Here is a 14,502-nt window from a genome sequence, read left to right as displayed (position 1 = left end):
ACTTTATAAAAGTAACATCATTTTATAAAAATACCCTCACGTTGAAATATATTGTGAAATGTGTTATGTGAATATCATTGCTCATAAAACTAAATAATAACACTATTGATGGGTATTTCAGAAGAACTTCATAAGGCTACAAGTTTATGTCTATATACAAATAGAGCCATCTAAAAGGATGCTAAATTCCACGTTCATAACATAACCAAGACTCGTACAACAGCTGAAAAAAGTGAACGATATTTGTATTCTCCCTCAGTCCGAAGCTGATGGAGGACACTGGCGGCAACGCCTATTGCCGCTCCCAAACCTGCAAGAACTGGGCGACTTTAGAGGTCTGTTCTCAAGTCGTGCGAATTGACATACCTATAGCTACTGATATAATATTGCTAAAAAATTGTTGAAGAAATCCAACTATAGCAGAGCTGTAACTGATCAAACCATCCATCAATGACTGCCTCTTTATCCATCCTAATTTGCCTTCTATTTCTTTCTAAATGATCATAGCCTCATACCTGATTAACTGACTTTGAAAGCGGGATGTGTATTGAGGGCTTTGGCAATTCGTCTGCAACCAAAATGTAGAAGAGCCCCATCACTCCAGTGTGCCCTTGGGTGCTACTGTAATTAGATTCCAGAATCAGTGTCTCCCCATCGTTTATCTTAACAGAACCTGGTCGAGGATAACAACTGGACATTCCTACAATATAACCAGCCTCATTTCCTGCTTCATTCCCTTCTCCATAAGTTGGTATTGAAGAACATATTACCCGTCCACCCTGAAATGGCACGCACAAACACATATACAAGAGAAGCTATTACATTTCAATCTCCTCATTATACAATATTTGACATGAAGATTTCCACAGGATTTCAATAGACGTGTGGAGGTAAACAATTTGTGAAAGTAAACATAGAATGGCCCAACTAAGCCAGAGAAACCAAAAAGTTTTGACAGAGAAATGCAGAAATCCAGATCATGATGAAGTCCTCAGCCTAGATGCAACGAGAACATTCTGTGTTCAAGCATACAACTATCTAGTTGATGTTTTAATAATGAATAGAGACCTACTTATAAAAAAATAATAAATAAACCTAAAAGTACTCAAGAGGAATAATGTTTGTGAACTGTAAACGGCTTTTTCTTGTCAGAGTTGACAATTTCTGATACATCTCAGTATAAGAACATCAAATCAGGTTGGTAAATGGTTAAGTTTTATACTATGCGACAGCAGATTGTGACTGGCGTAGCAGATAATAATGAAATTAATGAATGCTGAACTCATTTTACTACAAATAGTATTAAATGTTGAGATTACCTCTCCATAAAGAGTTGAACCAGTACCCCCTGCATGTTGATGGGCAACACCATAGATGACAGAACCACCAGTAGGCATTGTGAGGCTTACCCTTTTGGTGTCAGTGCACCCATTATTAGCCATACCAGATGCCCTACAAGATTTAACTTCATACTCAACCTGTACCAAAGAAATTCTATTTACTCATTTAAAAGAGCTACTGAATTGAAGAAAAAATGCCAACAGAACGGAAGATGCCTCAGTTGAAATCAAAATTCAGTTTATACCATTTTGTTTTGTCTTTTGAAACTTATGACACTTTGAGATTCACTTGGTCGTTACAACAAAGATGTAAAAACTTATCCTACCTACATCTTAAAAAGCCAATGTTTCTTGGAACAAGCAAATCAGCCATTACATGGAATCATTAAGCATGAGATCTTCAAAAACAGTAGGCTCATGGACATGCAGCTATGACTAAAATCTTTAATGACAGGGAAAGGGCCAATCCTCAAGCACACAGGAAGAATGTAGAAAAACCCAGCCTTTTTTTTTTTTTTCCCAAAAGATGGAAATGGTTAAAAAAATAGAGGATAACATTTGGGGGTGGAAGCGAAAGGGCAAGAGTTAAACTACTTTGCCTGTATAAAAATCTAGATCGCCTGTTTCTAATGGCAATAATCCATTCCAGTTCTACAAATAAATTAAACAACCTTGCACTGTCTTAAATTACCAAGTTCAACATCTTTGAGGTCACAAAGACATAAATCTGATTTATATTGGACAAGTAGAATTACGTTAAATACAAGTAATAAGCATGGTTTTTATAAAATCTAAAAGCTTCTCTTACTCCCATCACTAAGAATGGTTCACATTTGTGTGCAGGCACCAAAAAAAAAGAAAAAAAAAGAGAGGTAGGTTTTCTCCAAATATGACTTCGATCTATTCTAGCTGTTTAAAATACCTCGGCATAACCCAAAGAAGCAGGGCTATTTTTCATTCCAACTTTTTCACAAATTTCTACTTGCACGTCGCTTGTTCGGAAACGTGCGTGTACGAGAAAAGGAGACCATTAATTAAGATCCGTGTACAATTAAAAATCATAGTATATAGCATGATTAGAGAGTAAGTTCACTTACATGGCATTCATGTTCTGCATTCTGTCCTGTTGAATTCTCCAATCTTTTCCATGTATCAGTGACATCGAATATATAAATCTTAACAGGCACGATAAACTCATCCCAATCAAGCCACTTCACTGTATATCTCACATAAAGGCCTCTTCTCTCAGCACTCTCAATGCCTTCTCTCAGTCTGCATTGTGTATAATCATAGCAACAGGATAAGCCTCCTTTATAGTCTGGCCTCAAGGGACGATCATATTGATCCTTTGTGACATTATATAGATCACACCTGCATTCAGTGCATCCCAACTTATCTTCGACGCCCCGAGTATCAATTGCATGAACATTAAGCAACCACCCCTCCTCATACCCAGCAGGAATATCTGCAGGATTACCAACTTCTATTCCATAAGGATCTGGAACAAATGTAGCTGTTCCTCGTGTTTCAGATCCAAGACCATAATACTGTCCATTAGAATTCTTCTGGCATACCCCACTATTCCTCACAAGAATATGATCAGATTTGTCAAGTTCCAGAGGGCCATTGTAATCTGGATTTGTTGCACCTCGACGTTGATAGTATCTTACAGTGGCCCAGTGGTGGAGATAAGTCTCGTGAAGTGGAACAGAATTCCCTGCTTCATCAACTACTTCACCATTAAAACTCTTGAGAGCAATGTGACCTCTTGGGAAGTCAATATTATAGTAATATTTGTCCAGCACCGATCCTGGGCCCAGCACAAACTTAGGGGATAGAAAAACAGCCGATTTCATCTTGGCATGTCCATTTCTCTGGAAAGCATGTGAAAGTTTTATGCTGACTGCCAGTAGCAGTATTGCCAATGTAACACGAAAGCAGTGTAGCATTTTTTCCCTGCCAAAACCATATATTCCCAGATGAGCTTAAAATTCATTTCTAGAAAATTGTGAAGCCTACATATGTTATAATAATAATAACAACAACTAAACAATAGGTTAGTGATCCACTAGAGAGCATAAAGAACTTAATGATGCAGGAAGTGTTGTCCCTCTCTTTCCCTTACTTCTGTCCCTTCTTAGTTCCGTACTCCTCAGACCTTCGCTTTCACACTTGAAGGGAATCCACATTCGCTCCAAATAGGGGTTGGGATGGAAATCCGGATTCCCATGGACATGTTGAGCCCCTCACATAAATCCACCCAAATAGAGTAATAGTTTAGGATTCTCAATAGACTATAGTCCTAAAAGATTACTGCCAAACAAATGCCACCTTAGAGTCAAGTTAGGATTAAAAATTTTATTTAGAACTAAAATTTAATTTATTTAGGAATTTGAGCCCTAATTATATTAAGATATTTGCTAGTCTATTTAAGAGCACTAATAATTATAGCCTAAGGTTATTTTGGCCAGCCCCTTGAGCCGGCTAAATATTATTTTCATACTAAAATAATTTATCTCCCACTACCTCTGCTCTCCCGCATAAGAAGAAAAAGAAAGAAATTTCTCGGTTAGGTTTCTAGATGTGCTTAAAGATCGCAAAAGAAAGAAATGTTTCGTTGAGGTTACTGGGACTCATGCAAAGCCAACTTGCTTCATTTCACTACTTTTATTTCGATTCTGGTATACATTATAAAGAAAATCTAACAACTGAAAAATCAATCCAAACCACCCGCCCAAACATAAATGATGTGCAACTCTGTCTTCCGTTAAATTAATTTCTTAGTAGTGCTTCAGAAACAAAACAAAAAAGAATAAACAAGAATAAATAATTTTGGTTGATAATGTTCAATAGAATTAAAATAATGAAAATTTTAAAATTAATACTTTAATAAAATAGTGATAGATTTGTTGAGTCTATTATTTTGTGTTATGAAAAGTAACTAGCTAAAATTTATAAAAATGAATTTCTTAGCCAAATTTTGACTAAAATTTATTGAGACCATTACTAATACTCCAAATGTATCACGTACTCTAATAATTTAAATATTTGATGAATTAAAATTTTAAAAATATTCAGTCGCCCCCCCTCTCTCTCTCCTCTCGGAACTTCTTCTCTTTGGCTTCTTCTTCCCCTTACCTCTCTTTTAGTTCCTCACTCCTCTGATCCGTCAAATTCCTTATCAATAGTTTTGTCCCACATCATTTTGATAAAATATAGAATACGATAGAAATTGAATGAGAAAATGGAACAAGAATTACAGAGAAAAACATTAAGGACTATATTTTATTATTCGTGGTGAATAGAATTCAAAGCATAGGTTCCTATTAATAAGAAAATTGTATAGATATGGAAGAAGGTAAATATCTTAAAAATCAAATAAATATTATTATGAAAATCAAATAAAATCAAATCTTTGTATTTAATGAGAATAATAATCGAATAAAATTATATTATATATATATATATATCTAACACACTTAAGACTTGACAATACTAATCGGATTTAGATCTCCTAAAGTACTTACCCGAACTCTAGGTCCTAAAGTGGAAAAGAGATGGGTCTCATAGTAGTTATCATACCATATATGAGAATTTCTCCTTAAAATGCTCAGCAAATTCTATGAGACTCACGCATCTCCCTCCAACTGTTTTAGCCAATGTTTTTTTTTTTTTTTTTTATGAAAAGATGCTTCATTGCATTTATTCATAAACGAAGTTACAACTGTGACTTATCAATACTAAGTAAACTAACGCAACTGCTCAAGAGCTTTCCCGGTCAACAAATATCTTTGTGACAGACATTGTCTTAGCTTCTACACCTTCTCTCCTGACAATAGTCAAAAGAGAAAGCGTTCTGTCAAAATAGAGCTAAAACAACCTTTCTTCCAAAGAAGAAAGATACACCCACACTCCATCCTCCCAATGAGGAGGAGTACATCCACACTCTCTCCTCCCAAAGAGGAAGAGTATCAACACCTACCTTCCTCCAAAAGAGGAGTAGGACAAAAAACCCACATTCCTCCAAAAAGGAGTGGGACACCAACCTATTTATTATTAAAAACCTAAAACAGATTAAAAACAAAAACTAAAAAAACTGATAATGGGCTTGTATGCACGTGGGGGCCCAGCCCAAGCCAAAACCCAGCTTATGTGCACGTGGGGGCCCAGCCCAAGCCAACCCGTTAGGGTTGCATCGCCTGTATGCATCGCCTGCTTCTCTCGCCGCCACCCACTACACCCGTTAACCAGCACATGAGCCAGCCGCTCCACCACGATGCACGGAGAGCACCACTGACCCAGGTGAAAGCATGGCAACCATGGGTAGGCAGCCCATAAAAACCACACGCCAAAAAACAGAGCAGCAAGCTCCGTCGACCCAGCCAAAAACAGGGAATTCTCAAACCGACGCCAGGTTCATCCCCGTCACTGTCACCAGCCCATAATCACCAAAACCATCCTTACACCACTTCGGCTAAACTAAACAGAAACCAGAGACGAAACCAATCGAGCCGGTGAGAGGCTTATTCCAGACACCCAAACCAAAGACCAAACAACCAAAACGAAAACAAAAACGAAACGAAAAACAACCAAACGAAAATAAAACAAGGAAAACACTGCGACACCTGATTTCCGGCCACCATCCTAAGGAGTGAAGCGCCATGAGTTACACCCGGACTCCACCCCAAAACCCCTTTAAACCTCCATGCAGCTCGGCATCCAACCCGAAAAAACACCCTCTGTTTTCCATGGTTAAAACAGAGATCTTTCCACCCGCGGGAAACACCCCAAACCAACATGCAAAAATTCATCTCTAGGAGCAAAACACCCGAATCAACTCACACCGTAACCCTCTGAGCAAACCCCACAGAAGACTATACCACCACAGTCAGGAGCATCACCCAAAACGGAACCGAGAACCTCCACCCCCAAAAAGAATCAAATCTCCGCCCAGCTAGGTGTAAAAACGAAAAAGAGGCCTCGAGACGGAACACATCCTCTGGTGGAGGCCACAGGACCCAGATCTTATTTTAGAAGAAAAGAAAAAAATGAAAAAACGGAAAGGAAAGGGTTGGAGGAGGAGGGAGGGAGGAGCCGGAGCCCCTCCTCCCTCGGACGGTTTTCAGCTTCTTTTGCCTAACTGTTTTAGCCATGTTAGTTGCAAATTAAGCATAAATATTGAGGCAACTCACTAGTCACTGGCATAAGGAAATTACAAATATACAAAAAAAAGGGTAAGAACAGAAACTGTAAACGTTAGAAGCCACCAATTGCGGAATACCGGGAGTGAGTATAGAAGGGTTACGGATGGTATGGGAAGAAGAAGTTCTTACAGTCTATAAATTACAATTGTAATCTTACAAATACTTTTGGCGTATAAAACGTGGTTTGAGTCATTATGGATCGCTACAGCTTAGGCCGGATGATTTCCAGCGTAAAAGGCCATAGATATATAACTGAAAATAGATAGATACAATTGAGCAATACTTGAATGAAAGTTATGAAGCTAAGAAAACTGAAATATAGATGCAAAAGTTCCATAATGGATTACTTCCATATCCATAAATAATATATAGAAAGAGGAATAACTTTCTCATACTGTTCTTTTTTTTCCTTTTTGGAAATCGAAAAAACAACGACCTGGGATCCGTTCACGGGAATTTAACGTTCAACACAAGAAGGGAAATTCCAAATTTCCAATTGTGTAAACTAAGCGTGCTCTAAATCTCCTACCACGAAACAAAAATGGACAGAAGAACCAGTAATATGACTTTTTAAAAAACAGAGAGAGAGAGAGAGAAGGTAACCAAATGGAGAAATGCTGCAACGCTCACAGCTACGGTATTGATGAGTATGGGGCCGAGGAGTTGAAGATTATTGAGGGGTTTTATGGATGAGCTTTGCTATTGATAATTTTCACACGCCATACACTTTATTTTTTTATAAAATTTTAAAATTTATTTTTTTAAAATTAATTTAATTTTTTTATTCATTATCTTTAAATTAAATATTTGAAAAAAAATTTAAAAAAAAAAAGTGATGTACGGTATATAAGTTGAGAAATCCTGGAGACCGGTCCGACTGTTAAAACCAAAATAACAGCCCTTCAATAACCATGCGCCACGTAAGAGGTTCATTGGGGAAAATATGCATATGCATACACCCGATCAAATGACTCTCCCCTCTCTCACTCCTTCGTATTCCCTTTCTTCCTCGCTTTTTCCACTCAATCCCTGAAGCTCTCGACCCCCTCATCCCGCACGGTGCTCGACCCAAACGGTAGCAGAGCTCAATTCAGACGATGAAGAAGACCCAAACGGTAATCTCTCTCAATAATCTTTTTCAGTTTTTGCTTTTTTAAATTTCTCTATCGGCACTCTCTCGATAATCTTTCTCAGTTTTGAGTTTTGAAATTTATTTCAAAGTTTTGTTATTGTTATGATTGTCTCTCGGTGATTTTGTTATCTTCTCATTACCAAGGATTTCTCTTTTTAATCTCATGTATATGACTTCGATGTATCAATTTGAGAGATGGACATGAAGCCCTAATTAGAACGACAGTGGAGTTTCTTACCAGATCAAAAAGAAAAAAAACAACTCTTGATCCTCATTCTAGCCTCTAATCAGTACGATAAGGGCAGTGGAAAATAAATGGGTGTTTGAGAATGGTTTGTTGGAAGAAATTTAGTAGTTCATTAGGGGTTTCGTTATATGAAGTTTCTTTATCCGTGTGGGTTAGGTGGTCTGAAAAAATGGAGATCTCGGTGTCGGACTGAGATGGTGGCAGTGGAACTAAGCTTTGTTGGGCGGCAAGGATTGATGGCTGTGCAAAGCAACGCTGAGCTTGGAGCGAAGACGGAATGAACCTGAGAGAGAATGGAGATGCTAATTTCTGGGTAGTGCTTCTAGTGATCATGTGTGGTGAGGTGTAAAATATTTATGGTGTTTTAGCTTACGTGTCGCTTTGTGAATGACAGGCTACTTTTCAGGCTTTGACAGACGGACCGCTCCACAGCGCCTCGCATATAAGTTTACGTGTTGAACTTTTCTTTACGAATAGCCTAATAGGTGGTACTTCTGTGGATATAAACGAGGCAACTCTTTTGGAAGTAAGGAGGATGAGGTCACCGCTTACGCTTCATTTCCCAAAATTTACCAAAGTCCAAGACTCAACTTCGTACTCCAAAGCGTCACTTCAACTGTTCAGATGATTATTAGAATGAAAATAGAAAAATGACAAACATTAAATATTTTTATAATTTTACTTTAGATGAGAAATATTTTTATAAAAATATATTTAATTTAAAACATTGTTTTATAAAAAAAATTAAGGAAATACCGCTCCTAGCTACAGCTGAAAAAAAATATTTTTTATTTAATAATTAAGAAAATATTTTTAAATAATGTTGTGTGTTTATTTTATAAAAAAATATTTAATAGTATTAAAAAAATACATATAAAAAAAAACTCATTTTTATACTAACTTAGCTCCCAGCGCTAGGAGCGGTAGCTGCAATGCTTCTCAAAAAATTATAAAAAAAAATTACATATGCTCATGAATTAATAGTAATTTAAAAGGAGTTTTAATTAAAAAAAATTCATCTTATTTTATTTTAATATTTTTTAAAATTTTTATTTTAAACATTACTCAAATATAAAATAATTATAATTTTAAATTTTAACTTTTTCATTTAAGAAAATACTGTCCATTGACAAAACTTACTGAAACAGTGTACCGAATGTTTTTTTTCTTAAATATTTGTGTGTTTTTTTAAGTATTTAAAAAAATAAATGCTAGCATATATGCTTTAAAAAGACACAATACACTAGTCGGTACCAATTCGGTGTCGGTGGGAGTAATAATATCCATTCATCTAATTATATCTTATCGATATAACTTTTTTAAATTTTAAAATAAATATTATATTAAAAAAATTAAATTTTAATAATATTTTAACTTATAATATTTTTATTAATTTTTTTTCTATTTTTCCAAAAACCAATCAAACATCTTAATTTAGAAAGGTGCTATTTTGCTACCTCGATAGCACTGCTCATTGTTATGTCATTTTAAATTTTTTTCAGTTTTCTTTTCATATTTTTTTAATATATTTAAATATTTTTAAAAAATAAAAAAATACACCAATACACTTAAAATTACTTCTTTAATTATTAAATAAAAAAATTAAAATGACGAACAGTATACTCCAAGCATCAAAGTGATATTTTTTTTTAATTTAAATTATTTTATTATTATTTACAAATTATTTTACTATTATTCATAAACGTCTATCTCATTTCATTTCTCACACATCCCAAAATCTTTTAGTTATTATATAATTGAGTTCAAAGGGCAAAGAACTCTGAATATAAGTAAAATGATAAAAGACTATTATATAACTCATCACCCATGAGCATTTACACTCGTTCTGATCCTAGGTGAAGATAAAATACGTTTTCTTGTTGGTGAAGACAAAGACTAAACGATTAAATATAAAGTTGTTTTTTATACTCAGAAAAAAAATTAAAAAATGCTATCTTTTAAGACGACTCTAGAGTTTTCAATAAAATTCATAAGTTATAACTCATTCAAACACTATCCTTATGAAAATGATGGTTTGTTTTTACGCAAATGTCAAACTATTGGAGGCAGGATTTACGTGGTCTGTTACAAGTTCCAATCCTTTTATTTTCTTGTATTTTTTAATAAAAGGTCAAATCAAATAAATAAAAATAATAATACATTTATAAGTTTTTGATAACTATTTTAAAATTTATATTAAACCAATCAATACAATTATATAATTATAATTTTTAAAAATTTAAATAATTTTTCATTTTTACCTCATAAAATACTTTTTTAATTTGTTTCCAAACAAATGTAATATGTTTTAAAGTGTTTTTAAACATTTGGTTACCAAACAGTAATAAAGAGTTTTGCTATATACAAGTAAAGTCGTATACTAATCTACGTACTAATACTAATTAATTCATATTTAAAATTTAAATTAATATTATTTTAATAAAATATATTTTTTGACCAATCACATTAAATTAATATACATATTAATACACAATTATGCTTGCAGCTAAATTTTCCCTATCAACTTAAGTTATAAATTATAAGTTTTATAATTATAAGTTATATTTAACGATACCAAACATGCACTTATATATATATATATATATATATATATAGTATATAAGGATAACGAATAGATTTTCCTTTCTTCAAACCGTCATGCTTTGCTTCAGCATGATCTCCTGAGCGCCAGCAGCTGAACTTAAAAAAGGGATAGTCGGATAATTAGAATATATCATAATATTTGTGGACTAGAATCAAATAATTTCAATTACGATATTCTATTGAATTTAAAAAATTAAAAAGAAAAAATTGAATAAAAATATTTTAAATTTAAAAAGTTATTTGAATATAAATTTTGTTTGAGATTTTAAAAATAAATTTTATATTTTATTTGAAAATTTAGAAAAGTTATAATAATTAAATATGATTAAATAAAAAAATTAAAAATTAAAAATATTTTGTATTTAAGTAAAACTTGAAAAAAAATATTTAAAATACTTGCGTTTTCAAATGCGCCGATTCAAGGCGAGAAAGATGGACAAAAGAACAAATTAAATTGTGTAAGGATACCTTTCATTTTTAATTACTGATTTTGCTATTTATCATCTTTATACATTATATATTATATATTTTTTTTAATTTTTAAACTAATTAAATTTTTCTACTCATCATATACATACACTATACATTTGATAAGAAAAATAAAATAAAAAAATTATGTTTAATATGTTGTATAACTGTATAGTGACAATACTACGTAACCACTAACCTTGGACGGTTGTGAATGGATTATGTGAGATTCATTACAATTGGAAAGGATCTTAGTTGTAATAACGAGTTCCTTTCTTATGAATGGTTACCACTTATATATAGACATAGGAAATGAGACGTAAATGACTAGTATTCATTATTATACGAGTGAGTTTCTTTATAATATTAAATATTAAATTATTATTATTATCGGATCTGTTTTATATGTTTTTTTTTTATTCTAAATCTTGTTTTATTTTAATCTTAAATTTCTTTTATTTACTTAAGTGCTTGGTTAAGACCTTAGTTACGAATTCTTTTTGTTTATTAATTTAAAATGGTTGAAGGTAAGAAAGAGTTCACGAAGAACATATAGGTTTATATTATATAATTTCAATTATTTATACAAATTGAATTGTCAAAGTCTAAAAAAATAAAAGACACAATAAGTAGGTCCAATAACATCTAATATTGTTTGGGTGATGTTCGAGTAATTACAAGAAGAATGTGTATAATTTGTGACGAATTATTTATGGTGAAAATGACTATCTAGACTTATGTTGATATATAATAATATTTTTATAGCATATAACTATAAATAAACATTTTTATTTATGTAAACTAAAATAACTCATATGTGAGTTTTACCAACTTTCACATAGCGTATTTCTTCAGATTTAACTATACAATTCAATAAATAATGAGAGAGAATTATGGTCATCAATATAATTTAATATGGCACATGTTCAGACTTGATTATCGATTGAAAACTTGAATGATGTCTATTCACTACTAGTACTTGCAAATTTTGATTTTGATTTCAAGAAGTGAACGAATTGAGACTGAAGAGCAAACGAGGGAATGGGAAAATACAAAATAAAAATATAATAAAATACGTAATAAAATTATTAGATTCATACTACTTACCCACTTTTCGTATGCTTTCCAAAGAAGCTTTTTTTCATATGGATCGCCTCTTTAGAGAACATTTTGACCGAAAACACTTTAAAAAGTTGGATTTCATTATTATAGATTGATGTTATTTGTAAAAAGAAAGAAAAAATATTAAATTAGTGAATAATTTATTACTCCATTATAAGGTGATAAAAGTATTGTTGGATGAGATCTTTAGAAGAATCGGCGCGGCTTGAATTATGCCTTTAAAGGTGGTTGATTTAATAGCTTGTTGGAAGGAAATTCAAGTCTATCCTCAAGCCGCAAGCGGTTGCAGTTTGGAGGATGATTGATCTTTTGTGCTTACGTGATGTATTTGCCATTTGGGTGGAAATGAATGATTAGTGCTTTAAAGATAAAAGAGCGCGCCATGGAGGAACCTGGGAATTTTTTGTGCACAATTTATTGCCCTGATTTTCAGCCATTGTCCTTAATCAAATTAGCGTTCATGATTTTTTATTGGGTATCGCTGGGAGCTAACGCTAGTTGTAATGTGTTTTTATTTTTAGTCTTTTTTTATATGTATTTTCTTAACATTTTTAAATATATTTTTTTTAAAAAATATAACATTATTAAAAAAAATACTTAATCATTAATTAAAAAAAAAAAGAGAAAAAAAAAACTCGGCCAATAGCAGCCTCCCACTTCCAGCTATGGCCTAAGTATTTTCCTTTTTTATTTTTTATTTTTGATTCTTAGAATATATTTAAGTGTTCTATTGTATACTTTCTATATACATAAACTTTACCAACTTCATTTGCATCAATAAAATTTTCATTTTATTTATAAAGAAAAATATCTTACCACCTTAGTTAATTCAGAGCCCAAACAATCCTTGAGAAGAAAACAAAACGAAAGTTAAGGGAATTAAAGTTAAGGAGCTTGCTGATCTGGTTTGGGCGTGTGGGTTTATGGGCTGCCGTGCTTTAATCTGGGTCGGTGGTGCTCTCCACGCATCGTGGTGGAGCGGCCGGCTCATGTGCAGGATGGTTAACGGGGGTGGCGGCGGGAGAAGCAGACGATGCAACCCTAACGGGTTGGCTTGGGCCGGGCCCCCACGTGCACATAAGCTGGGCTTGGCTTGGGCTGGGCCTCCACGTGCATACAAGACAGTTTTTTAGCTGGGCTTGGCTTGGCTTGGATTGGGCTGGGCTTATCAGTTTTTTTAGCTTTTGTTTTAAATCTGCTGTTCTGTTTTAGGTTGTTAATAATAAATAGGTTGGAGTCCCACTCCTTTTTAGAGGAATGTGGGTTTTTGTCCTACTCCTCTTTGGAGGATGGTAGATGTTGGTTCTCTTCCTCTTTGGAGAGGAGAGAGTGTGGATGTACTCCTCCTCCTTGGGAGGATGGAGTGTGAGTGTATCTTTCTTCTTTGGAAGAAAGGTTGTTTAGCTCTATTTTGACAGAGCGCTTTTTCTTTTGACTATTGTTAGGAGAGAAGGTGTAGAAGTTTAGACAATGTCCGTCACAAAGTAATTTGTTGACGGGGAAGCTCCTGAGCAGTTTGCGTTAGTTGACTTATAGTCTGGTTTTCCTGTATTGATAAGTCACAGTTGTAACTTCGATTATGAATGAATGCACTGAAGCATTTTCCATCAAAAAAAAAAAAAAGTTAACTGAATGTTGAAACCTTAATAAAAACAAATGACACCAATTATTTGTGTCTTTCTCTTTTGAGATGCTCTATCTTTTGTATCAATAAGTCTCACATATTTTTAGACATGTCTTTAGACTGCTGAATTTCTTAATTTTCCTACAGGGACTTTAATCATCGCTGGGATTTTAGCAGCTAGAATATGAGACATTTTTATCTTATTGCATCCAAAATTTAATTATCATCTGAACTTCTGGTTCACATATGATAATCAAGATAACGTCGAATAATTTCATCTTATTTGCTTCAAGCAAATTTTTCTTTCCACTTCTGGTGGTAAGACTTTATAGTAAAAGAATCTTCTAGTTCTTTTATGGACGTCCATATGAAAATCATTCGACTTATCGTAATTGATTTTGGATGATCAAGATAACCATTAAAAGATACAAATATTTTGAATCATATCACATTTTTGATGCATCATAATATTTAATTCAATAATTGTATAATATTATCTCAAAGAGAAAGCTTATAGTTTTTCCAATACGAGCTTCTGGCCCGAAAAGATATTCATTATCACGTCCAATCTCTTAGTTTCTTTGAATGAAATGCATCATTCTTTTCACTTCAGGGAATAGAATGATATAAATTCATTATCATTCACTTCAGGGAATGATGTAGATTTAGTAAGACGTGACTAATGATTCTTATCAAAAGTTCATTATTTTGCTCAGTCACTGAAAGATCAGATATAAATTTAGAATATATTGTGAACGTTT

General features: G+C 33.3%; 1 protein-coding gene across 6 annotated transcripts; it reads right to left on the bottom strand.

Moving 5' to 3' along the window:
- Nucleotides 1-90: 90 nt before the first annotated feature.
- LOC122307100 lies at nt 91-7,256 on the bottom strand. Of its 6 annotated transcripts, none has more exons than XM_043119750.1 (6): nt 6,588-7,140; nt 4,923-4,987; nt 2,438-3,296; nt 1,320-1,478; nt 516-779; nt 91-319 (listed from the first exon to the last, which is right to left on the bottom strand). In XM_043119750.1, exons 3-6 carry the CDS (start codon nt 3,287-3,289, stop codon nt 293-295), a joined length of 1,302 nt encoding a protein of 433 aa, XP_042975684.1. In that variant the 5' UTR covers nt 3,290-3,296; nt 4,923-4,987; nt 6,588-7,140; the 3' UTR covers nt 91-292. The 6 variants fall into 6 exon arrangements, with proteins under 6 accessions (XP_042975684.1, XP_042975711.1, XP_042975693.1 ...); XM_043119777.1 differs by lacking the exon at nt 6,588-7,140 and adding an exon at nt 6,481-6,533; XM_043119759.1 differs by lacking the exons at nt 4,923-4,987; nt 6,588-7,140 and adding an exon at nt 7,148-7,256.
- Nucleotides 7,257-14,502: the final 7,246 nt, after the last annotated feature.

This window comes from Carya illinoinensis, chromosome 1 (genome assembly GCF_018687715.1).
Source record: "Carya illinoinensis cultivar Pawnee chromosome 1, C.illinoinensisPawnee_v1, whole genome shotgun sequence".
Taxonomy (NCBI): Eukaryota; Viridiplantae; Streptophyta; class Magnoliopsida; order Fagales; family Juglandaceae; genus Carya; species Carya illinoinensis.
This window is presented reverse-complemented; position numbering and strand designations above follow the sequence as displayed.